The 19,306-nt window shown below is 47.9% G+C and overlaps 1 protein-coding gene across 2 annotated transcripts; it reads left to right on the top strand.

The window, feature by feature from the left end:
- Positions 1-6: 6 nt before the first annotated feature.
- On the top strand, positions 7-15,403 carry SERPINF2 (serpin family F member 2). Of its 2 annotated transcripts, XM_051992175.1 has the most exons (10): positions 7-118; positions 1,355-1,424; positions 1,773-1,853; positions 4,589-4,946; positions 6,179-6,322; positions 6,653-6,856; positions 8,830-8,972; positions 12,589-12,793; positions 13,910-14,331; positions 15,143-15,403. In XM_051992175.1, exons 2-9 carry the CDS (start codon positions 1,359-1,361, stop codon positions 14,323-14,325), a joined length of 1,617 nt encoding a protein of 538 aa, XP_051848135.1. In that variant the 5' UTR covers positions 7-118; positions 1,355-1,358; the 3' UTR covers positions 14,326-14,331; positions 15,143-15,403. The 2 variants fall into 2 exon arrangements, with proteins under 2 accessions (XP_051848135.1, XP_051848136.1); XM_051992176.1 differs by lacking the exons at positions 7-118; positions 1,773-1,853 and having other exon boundaries at positions 1,252-1,424.
- Positions 15,404-19,306: the final 3,903 nt, after the last annotated feature.

Below are 19,306 nucleotides of genomic sequence, written 5' to 3'. Positions count from 1 at the left end.
GAAAAAGCGTGGGATCAAAGGTCAGGGTAGGAGAGCTGGGCAGGGCAGGAGTTGGGGCCAGAGCCCAGGACAGTGTCAAAGTGGACACGTCGTGCACAACAGCCAGGAGCCTGACCAGGTAAGTGAGGAGGTTCGGGGGTTGGGGGGTTGGGACCCAGGGATCCTGAACCTGGCCTGGGCTCCGGGGACACGGCCCGAAGGGACTTAAAGCCAAAGAATCGAAGACCTGAGGCTGGAAGGCCCCTCGGCCATCCAGACCCATCCCCGGGTTTTCCGATGCCAGGACTGAGGTCTGGGGGAGGTGGTCACTCGGGCTGACACAAGCTGTAAATCTTGGGCTCAGGATTTGAAGGCAGCTCGGCTCACTCCCAGCCCGGTCTCCTCCCGACAGCGTCATGCGAGCTCCCTCCCTTACAGGGCCAGGGGGACTCCCAGCGGGGCCCTGCTCCCCTAGCCGGGGCTGGGGGGCCCTTGGGAGAGCGCAGCGGGGGCCAAATGCTGGCCCTCAACGGCCTCCGCTCTAGTCCCAGGGCCAGCTTGTGGCCCTCAGGGAAGAGAAGCCGTGGGTCATTCGAAGGGCCTCGTTTCCCCTGGGAGGCTGGGGTCTGGGGCCATCTGGGCAGCTTGGAGGGGCTTCTCCTTATCTGGGGGCAGCCAGGGAGCTCTTTGGGAACAGAAGAGGCCCGAGCAGGCCCGAAAAAACAGGCCAGGGCGGGGGACGGGGGAGGGGGAGACAGAGACAATGGGAAAGCTGGTGTCCAGTCCTCCTTATCTCCTAGCCCTTTCCCAACCTCCGGGAGCTGGGCCTCCAGCCAGGGCTGCCAGCAAGGGGGAGGAGGGTGCCCGGATTCCTGGAAATGGGCAGGGATTTCTCCTGCCTCCTCCCTTCACGTACACCCCCAGGGGAAATGGCCTTGGTCTGATTCCTCCCTGGCCGTGTTCCCCCAACTGGGCCAGGAAAGGGTCATCGTGCCACATAGGCAGGGCCGGTGGCCTCCGGGATACTCCTGTCCCTCCCCCGATGGGACGGCGAGTGGTGACGGGCATGGGCTTGCGGCCGGAGGCAGCCTTGCTCCAGGAGCGTCGGGACCCTGAGCCAGTCCCATGATTTTTCTCAGCCACTAGTTCCTTGTCTACAAAAATGGGGTTTTCGTGAGGACCCCCTGGTACACCTGGGGAACACACTTTGTGAACCCCAAGGCGCCGTATCGCTGCCAGCTGCCAAGGGCCGAGGGAGGCCCCGTGGGCAGAGGTCCCTGTGGCTCGGGCTTCCTGGAGGAGAGGGGGCCAGAGGTGGGACAACGGGGGCTGCCCAGGGACCCGCACGGCTAACGGAGTCTCTCCCCCGCTCCAGGACCATGGCACCCCCGATCTGGGCCTGCCTGCTGCTCGGCCTCTCCGTCCTCCCGAGCTCCTGCTTATCGGTAAGGGGGCAGGCTGGCAAGACTCCTTTAGGAAGTGGGGATGGGGGGGGAGGAGAATCAGAGAAACGGGGCTGACAGCCACCCACTGGGTCTTGGCTAGCATTTCACCGTTAAAATTGTGGGTCTCAGGCTTAAGGAATGACAGCGGGCCTCGTACCTGGGCCTGGTTGAGAGCTGAAGAAAGCCCTTATCAGAGGGGGTGGGGTAACGGACACCTGGCTGGGACCCCTGACCCCGGAGAAGGGAAGGTTGCGGGGAGGACAAGCCCTCTGGGAGCCTCCAGACCAGGAGAGGCAAAAGCTGGGGCGCCCAAAAAGGGGCAGGACCTCAGTACGCCTCCTGTTCCAGGAGCCGGGCTGGGATGCCTTTAAGGAGGAGCAGAAACAGGAGAAAGTGTCCCTGCTTCTCCTCCTCAGGACAGCCAACCAGGTAACGGGGACCAGAACGGAGAACTGGCGGAGGGACGCAGGGCCAGGCTTGGGTCAGGGTCCCAGGGACAGCCTCTGGCTGGGAGGGGGGTTTAGGGGGAGCTCACAGCCACAAACAAACTGCAGGGAAAGACTCCGTCCCCCTCGCCTTCCTCAGTCACTGGGAGAGACTCTGTCCCCCTCGCCTTCTTCAGTCACTGGGCTGGGCCCCAGGCCCAAAGTAATGAGAGAGTCAAACAAACAGCATCTTCCCAGGGAGGCCCCGTTCTTCCAGATTCCTGTCCACTGTTCCAGAGTGGGGAGGGGCCCTGAGGGAGCTGGTTCTTGGGCTGCCTCCCAGTGATCCAGGAGCCAGAGCTGAGGAGGGAAGGAGCAGCCTGGGCAAAGGCCCGTGAGCTGGAGATTACAGCAGGCGAACTAGCCCGGGAGCAATGGCAGTTGGGGAAGAGGGACTGGAGGCCAAGTTGGGGAGGAGGGCTGCTGGGTAATGAACCTGTAGGAAGGCTGAACCAGGATGTGAAGTCTCCAAACCCCCAATGGGAGGGGGAAAGTAACCGCTGCCTTTGGTCCTTGGGGGTTTCCAAAGGCCTGGGGGCGGCCATTGCAGGTGTGAATGAAATCCAAGGAAGCTGATGAGAGAATGGGGGCATGTGTGTGTGTGGGGGGGGGGACAGAGAGAGACAGATGGAAGGAAAGAGAAGGAAAGGAGGAAGAGAGGGAAAGGGAGAAAGAGAGACAGAGAGAAAGAAAAAGAGAGAGACAGAGAGACAGAGAGGAGAGGGAAGAAAGAGAAGAGAGACAGAGACAGAGAGAGACAGAAGGAAAGAGAAGGGGAGGAGGGAGAGAGGGAAAGGGAGAAAGAGAGACAGAGAGAAAGAAAAAGAGAGAGACAGAGAGAGAGGGGGAGAAAGAGAGAGGTGGGGGGGGGAGGAAGAGAAAAGGACCCTTGGACAGACCTGGGTTATGACTCGCATTTGATATTGAAGCATTATTTATCAATTTCTGGCTTGGTGGGGGGGGGGAAGGGGATAGTGGTTCTGAAGGAGAAAGGCATTAGTGGTGGGATGGGGCATTTAATGGGGGGCTATTAGCGTGGAGGGGGGTGGGGTAGGGCTCCCAAAGCCCGACCACCAAGGTTCTCGCCCAGGAGGCCCCCAAACCCCCGGTTTCCTCCTAAAGAAGCAGAAGGAGGAGCTCGTGCTTTGCCCCGAGGCCCGCTCCTCCCCAGGCAGCCCTCTGCCAGCTCCAGGCCCAGCTCCAGGCCCAGCACTCTCATCCTGCTGGGACACTTCACCCCTGCAGCTTCCTACCACCATTCGGCCAGTCCTCAGATGCTTTGACTGACAGAGGGGCCAGAGGCTGGGGTGCCTAGCCCAGAGAGAGCAGGAGGGCAAGAGAAAGGCCCGGGGTCCAAGATCAGTCCTGAGACCCAAGGGCCGAGATCCAGAGAGGGAGCACTAAGGGCTGAGAAGCGCCATCTGAGGGACACCCCCCCTCCCCCCAGAGAGAAGAATGGCCAAGGACACAGGATGTCAGAAGGGGGAGGTCTGAGAAAAGCTGGGAGTTTTAGCAATTTAGAGGCCTCTCACCATCAAATCTCTGCTTCTGTGCTAAGGGAGGTAACACACAACTTGACTTTTTTCTTTTTCTTTTTTTTTTCATTTTAATAATATTTCATTTTTCCTATGACATATAAAGATAGTTTTCAACACATTTATTTTTGGATTGAATTTTTAATTTTTTTTATTATTAAAGCTTTTTATTTTCAAAACATAAACATAGATAATTTTCAACATTCACCCTCGCAAAACCTCATGTTCCAAATCCCCCCTTTCCCCCCACTCCCTCCCCTAGATGGCAAATAATCCAATATTATGTTAAATATGTGCAACTCTTCTATACGTATTTCCACAATTCTTTTGCTGCGCAAGAAAAAAATCAAATCAAAAAGGGGGAAAAAAAACAAAACGCAAGCAAACAACAACAAAAAGAGGGAAAATACTATCATATTATTTTTGTAAGATTTTGAGTTCTCCCTCCCTCTCTTATCTCCCTCCTACTCCAAGACAGAAAGCAACCTGATATAGAATATACTGTACAATCATTTGACATGTATTTCCACATGAGAACAAAAGGGAAAAACCACGAGAAAGAAAAAAACAACAAATAAGATGAAAATACTCTACTTGGATCCACATTTAGTCACTATCGTCCTCCGTCTGGATGTGGCTGGCACTTTCCATCATAAATCCATTTGAAGTGCTTTGAATCACTGCATTATTGAGAAGAGCCACGTCCACCACATTGATCATCACATAATCTTGTTGCTGGGTACCATGATCTCCTGGTCCTGCTCATTTCACTCAGCATCAGTTCATGTCAGTCTCTCCAGGCTTCTCTGAAATTATTCTGCTGGTCGTTTCTTACAGGACAATAATATTCCATAACATTCATACACCAGAACTTATTCAGCCAGCCACTCAATTTCCAAATCTTTGCCACTCTACAAGAGCTGGTACTCTTATGTGCCCTGTGATGTTTTCTGGGATTCCCAACAGATTTGGGATCATAGGATCCTAGCTCTGGACCCGGAAGAGATCCCAGAAATCATCTGGTCCACACTCCCTCCTTTTACACGGGAGGACGATTCGGTAGTAAGTGGCCGAGTCTCAGACCCTCTGACTCCAGAGCCCCGTTGTCTTCCCAGTCTTCCTGATTTTTGTTTCTCCCCTGCAGGAGTCAGACAGGATTCAGACAGCTCCCCTCACGGAGCCACCAGCAAACCCTGGGGCTTTGAACTTTCCCACTGACACCCAGGAGCATCCCAGGAGAGCAGATTCCTTCGGCGCTGGGGCTCCAATGGGTGGCCCCCAACAGCAGCTGGACAGCTGCCTGGAGCCCTCGGGGGAGGCTGGCCAGAGAGAAGAGGCTGACTGCAAGGAGACGCCCTCAGCAGAGCAGAGCCACAAACTGGCGGAGGCCATGATGGAGTTCACTTTAGACCTGTTCACCAAAGTCCTGCAGAAATCCACCAGCCCCAACGTGGTCCTCTCGCCCCTCAGTGTTGCTCTAGCGTTGTATCATCTCGAGCTAGGTAACTGGGCTGACTCCCTGCTGCAGAGGGGGCAGAACCCTGAATGGGGGATCTGGGAGGCACCCCCGGGATCAGCTGGGCCGGCTCCTCCTACTGTGGAGGAGGAAACTTGAGGGTCAGAGAGTGAGGCATCCAGGGTCACATGGTGAATTAGTGATGGAGCCAAGAGGAGGACTCAGTTCTGGCTGGTAGGAATGAGTGGGAAATCCCCGAATTTCCCAGATGCCTCTGAAACCAGCTACATTTGCAGTGTGGCCGCCCCAGGAGGTTTGGGTGAGGAGTTGCTCTCACATCTCCTATCAGAAAGGGGCTGGGGACAGAACCATCCTCTCTGTTAAGTTAAGGATGCATTTATTGAGTGCCTACTCTGTACTCAGTACTGGTCGAGGTGCCGTGCACAGGTGGGAGACAGCATCCCTGTGTTTTAAGTAGGTTAAGAGAGGAGACTCACAAAAAACAATCAGACAATCATAGGAGGCAGCTTGTACCTAAGTACCAAGATGTACTGAGGCAATTTAAAAAGCACCAGCCCTGAAGTCAGGAGGACCTGAGTTCAAATGTGACCTCAGATACTTCCTAGCTGTATGACCCTGGTCAAGTCACTTAACCCCAATTGCCCCAGCAATAAATAAATAAATAAATAAAGTAAAAATAAATAATTTTTTTTTAAAGGAAGGTGGGAGGGAGGAGGTAAAGAAGGAAGGAAGGAAAGAAAGAAGGAAGGAAGGAAGGAAGGAAGGAAGGAGGAAGGAAGGAAGGAAGGAAGGAAGGAAGGAAGAAAGGAAGGGAAGAAGCAAGGAAGGAAGGAAGGGGGAAAGAGAGAGAGAGAGAAAGACGGAAGGAAGGAAGGAGGAAGGAAGGAAGGAAGAAAGAGAAAGAAAGAAACAAAGAAAAAGAAAGAAAGGAAAGAAAAGAAAGAGAAGAGAAGAAAAGAAGAAAGAAAGAACAATTTCCCAGAGGAGTTGCAGATGCAATTGAGCACAAAGGAGAGGCAGATTAAGGAAAGGAGGAGAGGACATTGCAGGGAGGGTTAATGGATAGGAACAAAGGGGTGGAGGTGAGAACTGAAAGGGGTTTTTGTAGGGGATGGTTAAAAGGTCTTTAACCTCCTCTGTTTTTAGAGTGGAGCAGGGCCTGGTGCTGGTGACGGGATGTGGGTGGGTTTGTACTTGGAGGGGGGGGTGCCAGCCTGGTGATATCCCCAATGGGACCACAGCCGGCGTGTTCTCCAGGAGCCAGGACCAAGACGGTCCAACAACTGCAAAGGGTCCTGCGTGTGGAATCCGTGTCCTGCCTGCACCATACACTCAGTGGTATCCGCCGGGAGTTGGGTAGCACAGCTCTTCGAATGGCCGCCAGGATGTACCTGAAAAAAGGTGTGTAATCCCGCTAACTCTGGTCTGTCTCCCCGTTTAAAAGAAATAAAACTGGGGGGAAAAATATATATATCCCTACAAGACAGAGAAAATGCATGGAGAGTTTATCTCCATTTTACAGAAGAAAAAAGTAACATTCAGAGCAGTTTAGCAATTCACTCACAGGCACACAGCTGGGGAGGCAGTGTTCACCAAGGTCCTTTTACCTGGGTCCAGGACTCTGCCCACCTGTGCTAGTAAGTGGCAGGGCTGGGATTTCCCCGATTCCAAATCCATCCCTCTTTCTGAGCTGACCCCCCGAGTGTGGCTTTATTTGGCTTCTCTCTCTAGGGTTTGCAGTCAAGCAGGAATTCCTGGAGCAGTCGGAGAGATTTTTTGATGCAAAGCCTGCCTTCCTAAAAGGAAACGAGAAGGAGGATCTTCAGATCATCAACCAATGGGTGAAGGAGGCCACAGAGGGGAAGATTGAAAACTTCCTGTCCGAGGTCCCCGAAAACACAGTGATGCTCCTGCTTAATGCTGTGTATTTTCAGGGTAGGAGCCAGTGCGTGCCAGAGACTCCCCTGACCTCCCAAATGGTCATTCTGACTCCTCTCTGCCCCTCTTTTTTTGGGACTTCCCTGGAAGGCTGAGCTTGGGCGGGAAGAGCCCCCCCAAGCTGGGGGCCAGCTCTGTGGTGGGATCAGAAGCCTTGGGAGGAGGTAGGACGGGAGGTGAAGCCCCCAGAGACCGTGGTCAGGGAAGAACAGAGCACAGAGCCCAGTAGGTGGGGGGAGAGCCAGTTTCTGGTTAGCTGTAGATGAGACTCATCTCCGTGAAAAGTAACGAGTTGGCTGTACCCAGAACTCTCAGGGCTGAACAGAGTCCCAGCTCTGGCTTCTGGTGGATCCCTTTTAGTCAGCCTGGGATGGGGGTGGAAGGAAGAGCTACCCAGATTGTTGGAGCTGAATGGACTTTCAGCCAAAGAAATGGTGAGTGTTCCCCAAAGCTCCGTCCCAGGCCCCCGGCCTTCTCTCTCCCGGCGACCTTGTCAGTGCTCATGGTTTCAGTGACCATCTCAAGGCCGATGACTCTCTCCTTAGGAGGCTCCTTCAGGCCAGAATCACCAATGGCCTCCTGGACCCTCCAGTTGGATGTTCCATCAACATCTCAGAATCAACCTGTCCAAGACAGAGCTCATTAAATCCTCTCCTCTTCCAAACTTTCCTCCATTTGTAGAAGACATTACCATCCTTCTCCTCTCTCAGTTTTGTAAACTTGGTATTTTTTTTTTTTGAGGCAATTGGGAGTCACACAGCTAGTAAATATCTGAGGCTGAATTTGAACTCGGTTCCTCCTAACTTCAGGCTTGGTCCTCTATGCCTTGTAGTGCCTAAACTCTTCTGTTTTAGTTGCCATTTTAGTGAAGACTCAGCGCCTCTTGTCTGAAGTATTGCAGTAGCCTCCTAATTGCCTCCCTGCTTCGGTTTTCTCCATATTCTAATTCGATCTCAACAATGCTGATGAAATAATTTTCCCTAAGTGCCTACCTGACCACTTCACTTCCCTCCTCAACTCCAGGGTCTTCCTCCTGGCTCTAGGAGAAAACAGAAATTCCTGTTTATCTTCTAGGTCCCTTCACAACTTGGCTCCCATTCATCATTCCATCTTCAGTGGACATTACTCCTAATCCCTCATTACTTCCTAATCCCCTATAACTACTAGTGTCCTTCCTTAGATGTCTTGGATTGAACCACTTTGTACACAAATTAATTTTTCTCTGAACACTTATCCTGTATGTACGTATACATACATATACATGTATATATACATTTCCTTATTGTCCCACCTGTTACAACTGAACTTTTCAGAGTAGGGATTGTTCCATTTTTGTTTTTGTCATTCCAGTAGTTTGCACGGTATCTGGCACATTAAGTGCTTAATAATTACTAGTTAATTCAGTGATTGATTGAATTAGTGTTAAAGTAGTAATTAACCAATATTGCTTAATTAATTCGCATCAGGTGATTAGTAGCCTGACTTTGTGGATAAAAAGCCAGCCTCACTTCTGGCCTCTGATGTAACCTAAGTGACTCTGGGCAAATCTTTTGGTCTCCGAGTGCCAACGAGTTCTCCAGCTCCAAAAACTGTCTTGCATTCAAGAGGGTGGATCGCTGGTGTCCAATTCAAACAGAAACGGACCCTTGGGATGCGCGTTGTGTTGTTATTGTCATTCAATTCTTTGTGACCCCATTTGGGCTTTCTCGGCAGAGCTACTAGAGGGTTTTGCCATGAGTGTCCTTCTCAGGATCACTTTACAGATGAAAAAACTGAGGTAAACAGTGTTAAGTGACTTGCCCACTAATATGTGTCTCAGGTCACATTGGAACTCAGGTCTTCCCAACTCATAGCTACCCTATATGCGGACTTAGAAAAGCAGATCTAGGAACTTGCCCTAGTCTTCCGACTCCCTACCTCTCAAAGAGGCCGGCCAGCCTTGGTAGCTCCTCCATTCTGCTTGGCTGCAGGTTTCTGGAAGACCAAGTTTGATCCCAGCCTGACCAAGACGGATGTTTTTCATCTGGATGAGAAGTATGTGGTCCCTGTGGTAATGATGAAGGCCAAGAAATACCCTCTACGCTGGTTCTTGTTGGAACAAGCAGATGTGCTGGTGAGTGGTACAGGGAAGAGAAGAAGATAAAAGCCTCAGGGAGGCCGGTTCCTCTTTCCTGAGATGCCAGGGGGTCTGGGAGCCTGGACACTCTGTTCCAGGATGAGGGGTAAGGGCTTAGTTTTATTTTTTAAAATGTTAATTTATTAACAACTTTTTTTTTTCTTCTTTCCACATTCCATCCATTGGAAAAGGAAAGAAAAAGAAAACTCTTGCCACAAATATTCAGTCAAGCAAGACAAATTCCCCAGATTGACCATTTTCAAAAACTTTTGTTTCATTATATACCTTGAATCTGTCAGCTCTCCAGCAGGAGATGTCATCATGGGTCCTCGGGAATCATGGCAACCCAAACTTGTTTTTACAGTTGTTTCTGTGTAAATTGTTCTCTTGGTTCTTCACTCTGCATCAGTTTGTCCAAGTCTTTGTAGACTTCTCCAAAGCATGTCTTCTGGCACAAACTAGTTTTCCATTATCATGATGTCCTATGGTTGATTCAGCCAAAAGATGGGAATTCTTTTAGCTTCTACTTTTTTGTCACACAAAAATAGCTACTATGCTATAAATATTTTTGTATTCACAGGTCTCTTCTCTCTATCTTTGATCGATTTGGATATAGGAAGGGCTCAGTCTTTCAAGTACTCCTTGAATCCAATCTTGCTCGTGGGATTCCATGGTCACTGGCACCAATAGGCCTCAAGAATACTCAGTCATCGCTTTGACTTGATGACCATCAAACTTGTTCCCTTGAATTTTTTCCCCCTGAGGCAATTGGGTTAAGTGACTTGCCCAGGGTCACATAGCCAGGAAGAGTTAAGTGTCCGAGGACAGATTTGAACTTGAGTCCTCTTGACTTCAGGGCTGATGCTCTATCCACTGCACTGTCTAGTTGCCCCTCCCTTGAACTTTTTTTTTAAAAAATATTTTTATTAATATTTTCTCTTTCTTACATCACCATAATATCCTATGTATCCCACCCAGAGAGCCACCCCATAAGACAAATCGTATTTTTTTAAGAGGGGAAGCAAAAAAAAACCCAGCACAACTGATCAATACATTGAAAAAGTTTGAAAACTGTTCAATGTGTAAGACCTGTGACCTTCCCATCTCTATCAAGGAGTAGGTCAGGGCTCTCTTCTCATATCCATTCTAGTTTTCCTCGTTCTTTATAATTTAGTTCCATTTGGTTGAGATTTTCTGGAGTGTAGTTCTTCTGTTCATTTATGTTGTTGTAGTCACTGTGTATAGCCTTATTTCCGGCTCTGCTTCCTTCCTTGACTCCGTTGAGTTTATATTCTTTCCATGCTTCTCTCTATCCCACACATCATTTCTTATAGCAGTCATTGTTATTGTTGATTTCCTTGATGAATGAGCCCAACGATGGAGTCTCCGATTCGAAGGATATGAACATTTTAGTAACTTCCTTTGCCTAATTTCAATTTGCTTTCCAAGATGCTCATTCTATTTCACACTCCACCAACAATGTATTAAAACGCTCATCTTTCCATAATTCCGCCAATATTGACTGCTGCCATTTTTGGTCAATTTTGACAATTTACTGTGCATGAGGTGAAACCTCAAGAGCTATTTTGATGTGCATTTTTTTTACTATTACTGACAGGGAGCATTTTTTCCCACATGGCTATGATTCTTTGCAGTCTTTTTGAGAATTGTTTATTCATAGTCTTTGACCATAGTTATGGAAATGACTATCAGTCTCAGATATTTATTCACTTTTTATATATCTTAGATACTAAACCCTTATCAAAGAAATTTGATGCAAAAATTTTTTCCTGTTGAGCAACTCCCGCTAACTCTTAAAACCTCCTGTTTTTTCTTTCCTCTTTTTTTATTCCCATCTCATTTTCTAATTTTTTAAATGGCCAACTCAACTCATTAATTTTTTCTTTTTCTCTCTCGTTAATATGAGCCTTCAGGGAAACCAATTTGCCCCCAAGTTCTGCCTTGGATGCATTCCATAAATTCTGTTAATGTCGTATATCTGGAGCGTGATCATTGTCATCCCTAATAGAATGTGTTGCTGTTTCTGTTGTTTGACCTTTAACCCTAGCATTACTCACTCACTGTGCTCTCCGCCTTCTCGCTGCTGATTATAGCAATTTAGTTTTCCTTTCTCTTTTGACTAATTATATTTGCTAAAGGTTTATCCATATTATTGGTCTTTTTTTTGCAAAATCCCAGCTCATTTTCTTTCTCAACTCAATTGTTTTATTTCATTTCTATTTTGTTAATTTTTTCCTTAATTCCTATAATTTCTTGTACTTGGCTTGTCTTCAGTGTGTTAGTTTTTCCCTCCATCCTCCAAGATTGCAGAGGTAGGTCTTAGGGTCAGAATAAGGCTTGAGACTCGGGTCCCATGATTCCATGCTCAGGGCACCAGACCTAGATTCTCCCCTCACTGTTTGTGAGGAAGTCAGTCTAATTCGATCAAGCAGAGACTTGGGAAGAACCTCTTCTGTTCTGTGCTGGAGAAGAAGAAATGACAGAAAACTTGCTAGAGAGCAAACGGGGGCACAGCCAGAGGGACCAAGTGGGCCAGGGAGAGCCCAGGGAAGGCGCCATCTGTGAGATTAGCCTTGTTCTACCTGGCAAAAGAGGGCAGCGCTGGGAGTCGTCGGTAAGAGACTTAGAAGCAGATTTAGATGGATCAAGAGAAGATTATGCTGTCAGGGAGAGCCATCCAAAGGAGGCTGCCTCCAGAAGTGAAGGAAGGAAGGAAAAAAGCATTTATTAAGGGCCTATTATGGGCCAGAGTGCCCACCCTGTGCCAGGTGGGCCAGCTAGCTGAATTTTAGAGAATTCAGGTAGACCTGGATTCAAATTCAGCCTCAGATGCTAGATACGTGACCCTGGCAAGTCACTTCACCCTGTCTGCCTCAGTTTCCTCATCTGTTAAATGAACTGGAGAAGGAAATGGCAAACTTCTCCAGTGAATCTGCCAAGAAAACGCCAAACGGGATCATGAAGAACAGGACATGACTGAAAAATGATTGAGCAGCTCACGTGGCAGGCACTGCACTAAGTGCTTTACAAATAGTATCTCATTTCATCCTCAGACTGTGAGATGGGTGCTAGCACTTCCATTTTACAGTCGAGGAAACTGAGGCAGCGAGAGCCAGGGTCACTCAGTTACGAGGTGTCTGAGGTCCGATTTGAGGTATGGTTCTCCTGACTCCAGGCCCGGCACTCTATCCACTGTACCACCTAGCTGCCTTTGAATGAAGGAATGAATGGAAAGCATCTATTAAGTGCTTACTGTGTGCGAAGCATTATGTGAAATCCTGGAAATATACATTCAAAAGACAGCTGGCAAGGAGGTGGCCGGGGTAACACGAAGTCAGGGCCTCCTTTGTTTTCCAAGCTGATATTGTAGTGTGGGTGTGGGATGTGACTTGGTTTTTGAGATTCTAGGGGTTATTTAGAAACTTCTCTAGAAGTCAGAGCTCTGGATGAACGAGTTGCCCAGTGAGCCTTGCCAGTGGTCTGGAGGGTCTAGTTCCAGGAACCCTTATTCTTTGCTCTGAGCTCTTGCCATCGCTCCCTCCAGGCCTTCTATCCCCTTATGCTTTACCCAGGGTCCTTGGTTCTCCCTCAGGTGGCTCAGTTCCCCTTCAAGAACAACATGAGCTTTGTGGCCGTGATCCCCACCCAGTTTGATTGGAACGCCTCCCAGGTGCTGGGCAACCTGAGCGGAGCTGCCTTGCATCAGCCTTTCATGAAGGAGAGGCCCACAGAAGTAATGATACCCAAGCTGCACCTGGACCACCAGATGGACCTGGTCTCCACCCTTGGCCAGCTGGGTAAGTCCCCTAGGATGGAAGCAAGGGAAAGACCTCTGTGGTGGGGGGAGGGCAACAGAAGATGTGGCTGGGGGGGCCTTCTTGGTCCTTTCCTGGACCTGGAGGTGGAAGCGGGGGAGACAGGCTGGCTCCATTTTTCCTTGGCTGGGGGAAGCTGAGGAGCCTTGATTTAGAGCTGGAAATGGAGATCCCCTCATTTTACAGATGAGGGAACTGAGTCCCAGACAGGTTAAGTGTCATATGGCTAGTAAACAGCAAAGTCAAGATTCAAATCTAGGTTAGGGCTAGAAGAGACCTTCAAGGCCGTTTGATTCAATGCTTGGATTTTGCAGATTGTAAAACTGAGACCCAGCAAGGCTGTGTCCCATGGCTGATAAGTGTCAGAGGCAGGATCTGAACCCATATTTTCTTGCATCTAAGTCCAGCCCTCTGTCCACTCCACCACACTCCCTCCCATTGGATTCAGAAAGCTGGTGCTCTGGATGTACTTGGTACCTTATATTTCCATGTGGGCCGGGATGAAACATCCCTGGCCTGGGAATCAGTTCCCCTCCCTTCTGTGCCTCAGGCCTGCCTCCGGCTCACTGGATCTCACTGGGCAAGCCACTTCCCCTTTCCAGTCCCAGGAACTTCCTCAGTAAAAAGCCAGGTCTCCTCCAGGACGTCTTAGTCATTTCTGTGTCACAGGCAGGAAAGGAATAAGTGTTTCTGTGGCGCCTACTTCATGCCAGGCAGAGTGTTAAGTGCTTTATAAATGTTACTTCACTTTATCCAAAGGGAACATGGGCCTCTTTAGCAATCCAGAAAGCCTATCAATCCCTGCCCAGAATTATGGTTTTAAACATGCAAAACAATATTTGGGATTACAAAGAGAATCATCATATATAAATAGTTATTAAAACAACAAAAATCGCAATAACGAACTGGCCAAAATGGAAATCGGAGCCTGGAGTCATAAGGGCGGGCTCTGGTTGCCGAGGAAGGCCGGTGCTCTGGCCTTCCGCCGGCTCCTGCTCCCCGCCTCCCAGGGCAGGTCACCCCTTTGGGCGCTGGTTTCCAGGAAGGGAGGGCCGGGTCCTCTCTCAGGGGTGACCTGCTTCCCCCGCTTCTGGACAGGCCTCCAGGAGCTGTTCCATAACCCGGACCTGCGCGGAATCTCCGAGCAGAGCCTGGTGGTGTCCGGCGTCCAGCACCGGGCCACCCTCGAGCTGGACGAGGCCGGGGTGGAAGCCTCCGCTGTCACCAGCGCCGTCATGTCCCGCATGTCCCACTTCTCCATCAACTTGAACCGGCCCTTTCTCTTCTTCATCTTCGATGACGACACCCGCCTTCCGCTCTTCGTGGGCAGCGTCAAAAACCCCAACCCCGGCGGGCAGAAGGAGATCAAGGAACAGCGGGATGCCCCGGACAATAAGGATTTCCTCCCGGGACAGAAATACTTCTATGTGAAAGACAAGTTCTTTGGGCCCAACTTGAAGTTCTCTCCCCCCAAGGAGGAGTATGACTATCCTGAAGTCCAGAACCCCAAGTGAAAGCAGGTGGGGCTATGGCAGCATCCCCTGTCCTCCGGCCCGAGTCTCCTCACCGAGGTTGGGTCTGGGCAGGGACTCTGACCTCTCGAGACTGTTTCTGCCAGTCTGCCAACATGGGAATGGGGCACTGGTGCCAGGGGAGGGGTTTGGGATCAAAAATAGAGATTAGATGGGACTGGGGAGGAGCGGATGAGAAGATCCCATTCCCCTCCCTTCTCCTTGGGGTAATGGGGACCGGGGTGGGGAGGGCGTCACAAGGGGATGCTGTCGGGGTGGGAGGGAGGGTTAGCCATTGCAAAAGGGCCGGGAGGGGATCTCTTCTGGGGCTTGGGGGCGACACACTAATTGTCAGTGACAAAGGTCATTCACAAAAGAGAGTTTCGCACTTCACCATTTGTTTACACTTATTTTGGTGGAGGAGGGAGGGGAACAGAAGTGGAAGGGGAGGGAGAGGACAAAAGCTGCCCCTTCTGGTAGAGTAGGACTGGGCCAAACCCGCGGGGGTTGGTGGGACCGAGTCACCCTAATCTGAGGAAGGGGCAGAAGGGCAAAAAGATGGCAAACCTGGCCTGGTGGCTGGGAGGGACCTTAGAGATCACTCATATTTTACACAAGAGGAAAAAGCCTCCAAGGGACAAACTTACCCAGGTCACAATAGCTGTTAGCCCTCTGGCTTCATGTTCTCCACTGAGGGCACTATAGCCAGAGCATCTGACTGGGTTTTAATGCTGGCTGTTCTATGTGACTTTGGCAAGGTTAAATGAAGAGGGGTAGACTAGATAATCTGCACGGTCCCTTCTTGTTCTGATCTTCCCAGAGCTGATGGCAACATCACGGTGAAATCCCAAACAGAGGAGACCTTCATCGACCTAGTGGGATGTTCTCCCAGCCCCACAGCAGTCCAGGCCTGACTCCCTTCACCCCGCCTCCCCTACATCCCCAAGGCACCAGAATGGCTCTCTTTCTTTCCTCTGAGTACCGCTTGTAGTGGGCAGGGAGGGTGGCTGGAGGTTTGTTTTGTAAAGTTTTTCTAGTGATTTTTATGTCATCTGAATAATAAAGAATGAATTGGCCAGGATGGTCTGATATCACTGGGCTGGAGAACCTTGGGGAGCAAATGGATGGAGGAGTGTTGGGGGCAGGAGGGAAAAGCAACAAGACAGCTATAGCATGAGTGAAGGTGAGATGGGGCGGGATGGGAGGAGACTTTCACGCTTTTTTCTCCTCAGCCATGTCAGCGGGCCTTATTAGGAGGCTGAATTTCCCAGAAGGACCAGCTGAGAAATGGCCAGACATGGATGGTCAGGGGGGTGGGTGGATGTGGACACCAAGTTATACAAAGATCACAAAACTAAGGAGAATTAGAAAGTCATGTGAGCAACAAGGTGGCAGACTAAAGATTTTCTTTGAAGCTCATGAGCTCAAAACTCTCTAAGACAGAAATTATGTGCCAAAAATTAAGCAGCTTCAGCTGTCTCCATGGTCTAGATCACCCAGAATCCCAAAGAAACTTACAAAAACCAAAATCGATGAACTGACACTCACTGATCCTGAGTTCACTCAGTGCCCCTCTCCTACTTCCCACAGTGCCAGCAGCGAGGCTCCCCTTGCAGTCCCAAGGTCCCAAAACATGGGTCACAGCTTGTGACAAAATACAGCCTTATGCCCCATTCCCATCCATCTTTTCTGTATTGTTGAGACCCCTGCTCCTGGAGAAGTTTGTCCAATCAGCAAAAGATAGCAGGGTAGCAGTGGTAGCCAGACTGATGGGGGCCACAATCCCTTAGCCCCACTGGGGCAGAATTCTGAAATTCCAGGGCTGGGGTAGATGACCTCATGGCACCAGGACTGCAAAGCTCTGAACGGCTGCTGCCAGGGTGGACAGAACCACTCCGAAGTCTTGTTGGATTGCAGGACAAGACACTGTGATCTGTCAAGGAAGGCGTATTCAGCACTTCCCTAAATCTAGAGAAAGAACCCAGCATCTAGCTATTATTCAGGGCAGAGACTTAAATGTATGAGCCATGAATTGGCCAGCATAAGAGGAGACTGGGCCATTTTGAGATCCAGTTTGAGATCCAGTCCCTGAGAAAACCACTATCAGAAAGGAAACAAATCAGAAAGTGAATGCGGGAAAACCAGGAGGGGAAATGACTGAAATTACTAAAGATCTCAGGAAGAAGAAAACTCAAATGTAAACAGATAAATCAATAGAGAAAACATTAACAGCCGAAAGAAACAGATCTAGCAAATGTTTATCTATGAACAAATATTGAAAAACAAAGGAAAATAACCCAATAGTTGAGACAGAGAACTCTGTGAAATGTGAGCAGAACATGTGTTATGAGCCAGAACTTGAAACGAGGTGTCAAATCACTAGAATTGATAAAAAACAATGCTTATGTAATTGGTGGAGATTCACAAGTTACACCTCCCATAATCCCACTATCGGAGGAGGAGTCAACCTTTGAGCTTACCTAAAAGAGCATAAAAGGAACTTCAGTCAGTCAGTCAGTCAGTTGAAGGGATTGAGAAGCCAGGAGTCAGAGTTGAGCTAGAGGCAGAAGAGGCAGAAGCAAAGGACTAGCAACAAGAGCTCTTGGAACCAAGGAAAACTAACTGGGCTATTTTGGAAGAGACAATAAAAGATTGGATTTTAACTCTTGGCTTCATTTGGGGTGATTATTACTAAGAACTGAAACTAAGGCTGCCTCCAGAAAACCTCCCCAACAAACCTGCTCCCAGAGAACCATTATATCATAGAAAAGAAGAAGAACACTACAAACATGGAACCACCACATGCAGTTCCTGAGTGATTCTAAAGAGAAATGAGAATTATGAGAGCAGAATTTGTGGTCTATGCAGCAAAAATAATGGATTGAATAGAAAAACTGGAATCTGAAATGTGAAACCTTAATCAAAAAAAAAGTGAGAATAGATTGGGAGTGCAAATATATGGAAGTGAAGGATAATCTAGAAGAGAAGCAAAAAATAATGACATTAAGAGAAAATATGTAGGCTCATTCAGTATGATTTCCTTGCCTCGTAGTATTTATTTGAGCCCATGCTACTCAAGTAAAACAAAAAGGCAAACATTTGTTAGAAAGAAAGAAAGAAAAAAGAAAAAGGAAATATACCTCTGTGCAAGCAAACCATATTGATCTCAAAGACAGTATATGAAGACACAACTTAAAAACCATAGATTTCCCAGAAGAACACACTAGGATAGGAGGTAAAACAATAAAGGAAAAAAAATAGAAAAGAACATGGAAAATGAAATACAAATTAAAAGAATTCACAGATCTAGGCAAAAGCTCTTCAAATATAAAGAAAAGAGAATTCAAGTACTGCAAGATTATTCTGCACCAAACAAGATTAGAAGGGAAGCAACAAACTGGGAAAACATCTTCACAGTCAAAGGTTCTGATAAAGGCCTCATTTCCAAAATATATAGAGAACTGACTCAAATTTATAAGAAATCAAGCCATTCTCCAATTGATAAATGGTCAAAGGATATGAACAGACAATTTTCAGAGGATGAAATTGAAACTATTACCACTAATATGAAAGAGTGTTCCAAATCACTATTGATCAGAGAAATGCAAATTAAGACAACTCTGAGATACCACTACACACCTGTCAGATTGGCTAAGATGACAGGAAAAAATAAGGATGAATGTTGGAGGGGATGCGGGAAAACTGGGACACTGATGCATTGTTGGTGGAGTTGTGAACGAATCCAACCATTCTGGAGAGTAATCTGGAATTATGCCCAAAAAATTATCAAATTGTGCATACCCTTTGATCCAGCAGTGTTTCTATTGGGCTTATATCCCAAAGAAATACTAAAGAAGGGAAAGGGACCTGTATGTGCCAAAATGTTAGTAGCAGCCCTGTTTGTAGTGGCTAGAAGCTGGGAAATGAATGGATGCCCATCAATTGGAGAATGGCTGGGTAAATTGTGGTATATGAATGTTATGGAATATTATTGTTCTGTAAGAAATGACCAGCAGGATGAATACAGAGAGGACTGGCGAGACTTACATGAACTGATGCTAAGTGAAATGAGCAGAACCAGGAGATCATTATACACTTCAACAACGATATTGTATGAGGACATATTTTGATGGAAGTGGATTTCTTTGACAAAGAGACCTAACTGAGTTTCAATTGATAAATGAAAGACAAAAGCAGCTACACCCAAAGAAAGAACACTGGGAAACGAATGTGAACTATCTGCATTGTTGTTTTTCTTCCCGGGTTATTTATACCTTCTGAATCCAATTCTCCCTATGCAACAAGAGAACTGTTCGGTTCTGCAAACATATATTGTATCTAGGATATACTGCAACATATCCAACATATAAAGGACTGCTTGCCATCTAGGGGAGGGGGTGGAGGGAGGGAGGGGAAAAAAATCGGAACAGAAACGAGTGCAAGGGATAATGTTGTAAAAAAAATTACCCTGGCATGGATTCTGTCAATATAAAGTAATTATTAAATAAAAATTAAAAAAAAGATTATTCTGCACCTACCAGAAAATGTAGGAGAGAATGGAATAATGTATTTTGAAGACCAATGAATGCAGTCTGTGGTGATCTACTCTGCAAGTCTGAGCTTAATCATAAATGAAAGAAGATGCACATTTAATAAAAAGAGAAATTTGACATTTAAAAAAAGAAAACCAGGACTGAAAAGATCATTTGCTTCTTGAACACATCAAACAATAGAAATACAGGAGGGGTAAATAAATGCAGCAGTTAAGCAAAAGAGTGAAAAAAGAGAGATTAATGAGAAACTTCCTCCTAAATGTACACAAGGAAGCAAGAGTGAAAGCAAAAGTCCTGTGGAAGAAAAAGTGAAGAAATAGACCCAAAGCATTATAGACAAAACCCAGCGACATCTTACTTACAGGTGATTAATATTTTTTGTATGGGACAACATTGCAACATGGAAGAATACTTGAAAGTGGAAGAAGGGA

This window comes from Antechinus flavipes, chromosome 4 (assembly GCF_016432865.1).
Source record: "Antechinus flavipes isolate AdamAnt ecotype Samford, QLD, Australia chromosome 4, AdamAnt_v2, whole genome shotgun sequence".
In the NCBI taxonomy this organism is placed as follows: Eukaryota; Metazoa; Chordata; class Mammalia; order Dasyuromorphia; family Dasyuridae; genus Antechinus; species Antechinus flavipes.
The sequence above is the reverse complement of the archived record's forward strand: the minus strand, read 5'-3'. Positions and strand labels throughout refer to the sequence as shown.

Excerpts from the sequence above, each read along its gene's own strand:
- SERPINF2 (XM_051992175.1), top strand. The coding sequence starts at position 1,359 with ATGGCACCCCCGATCTGGGCCTGCCTGCTGCTCGGCCTCTCCGTCCTC. Across the intron at positions 1,425-1,772 it reads TCCCGAGCTCCTGCTTATCG|GAGCCGGGCTGGGATGCCTT; the intron begins GTAAGGGGGCAG and ends CTCCTGTTCCAG. Across the intron at positions 12,794-13,909 it reads CTCCACCCTTGGCCAGCTGG|GCCTCCAGGAGCTGTTCCAT; the intron begins GTAAGTCCCCTA and ends GCTTCTGGACAG.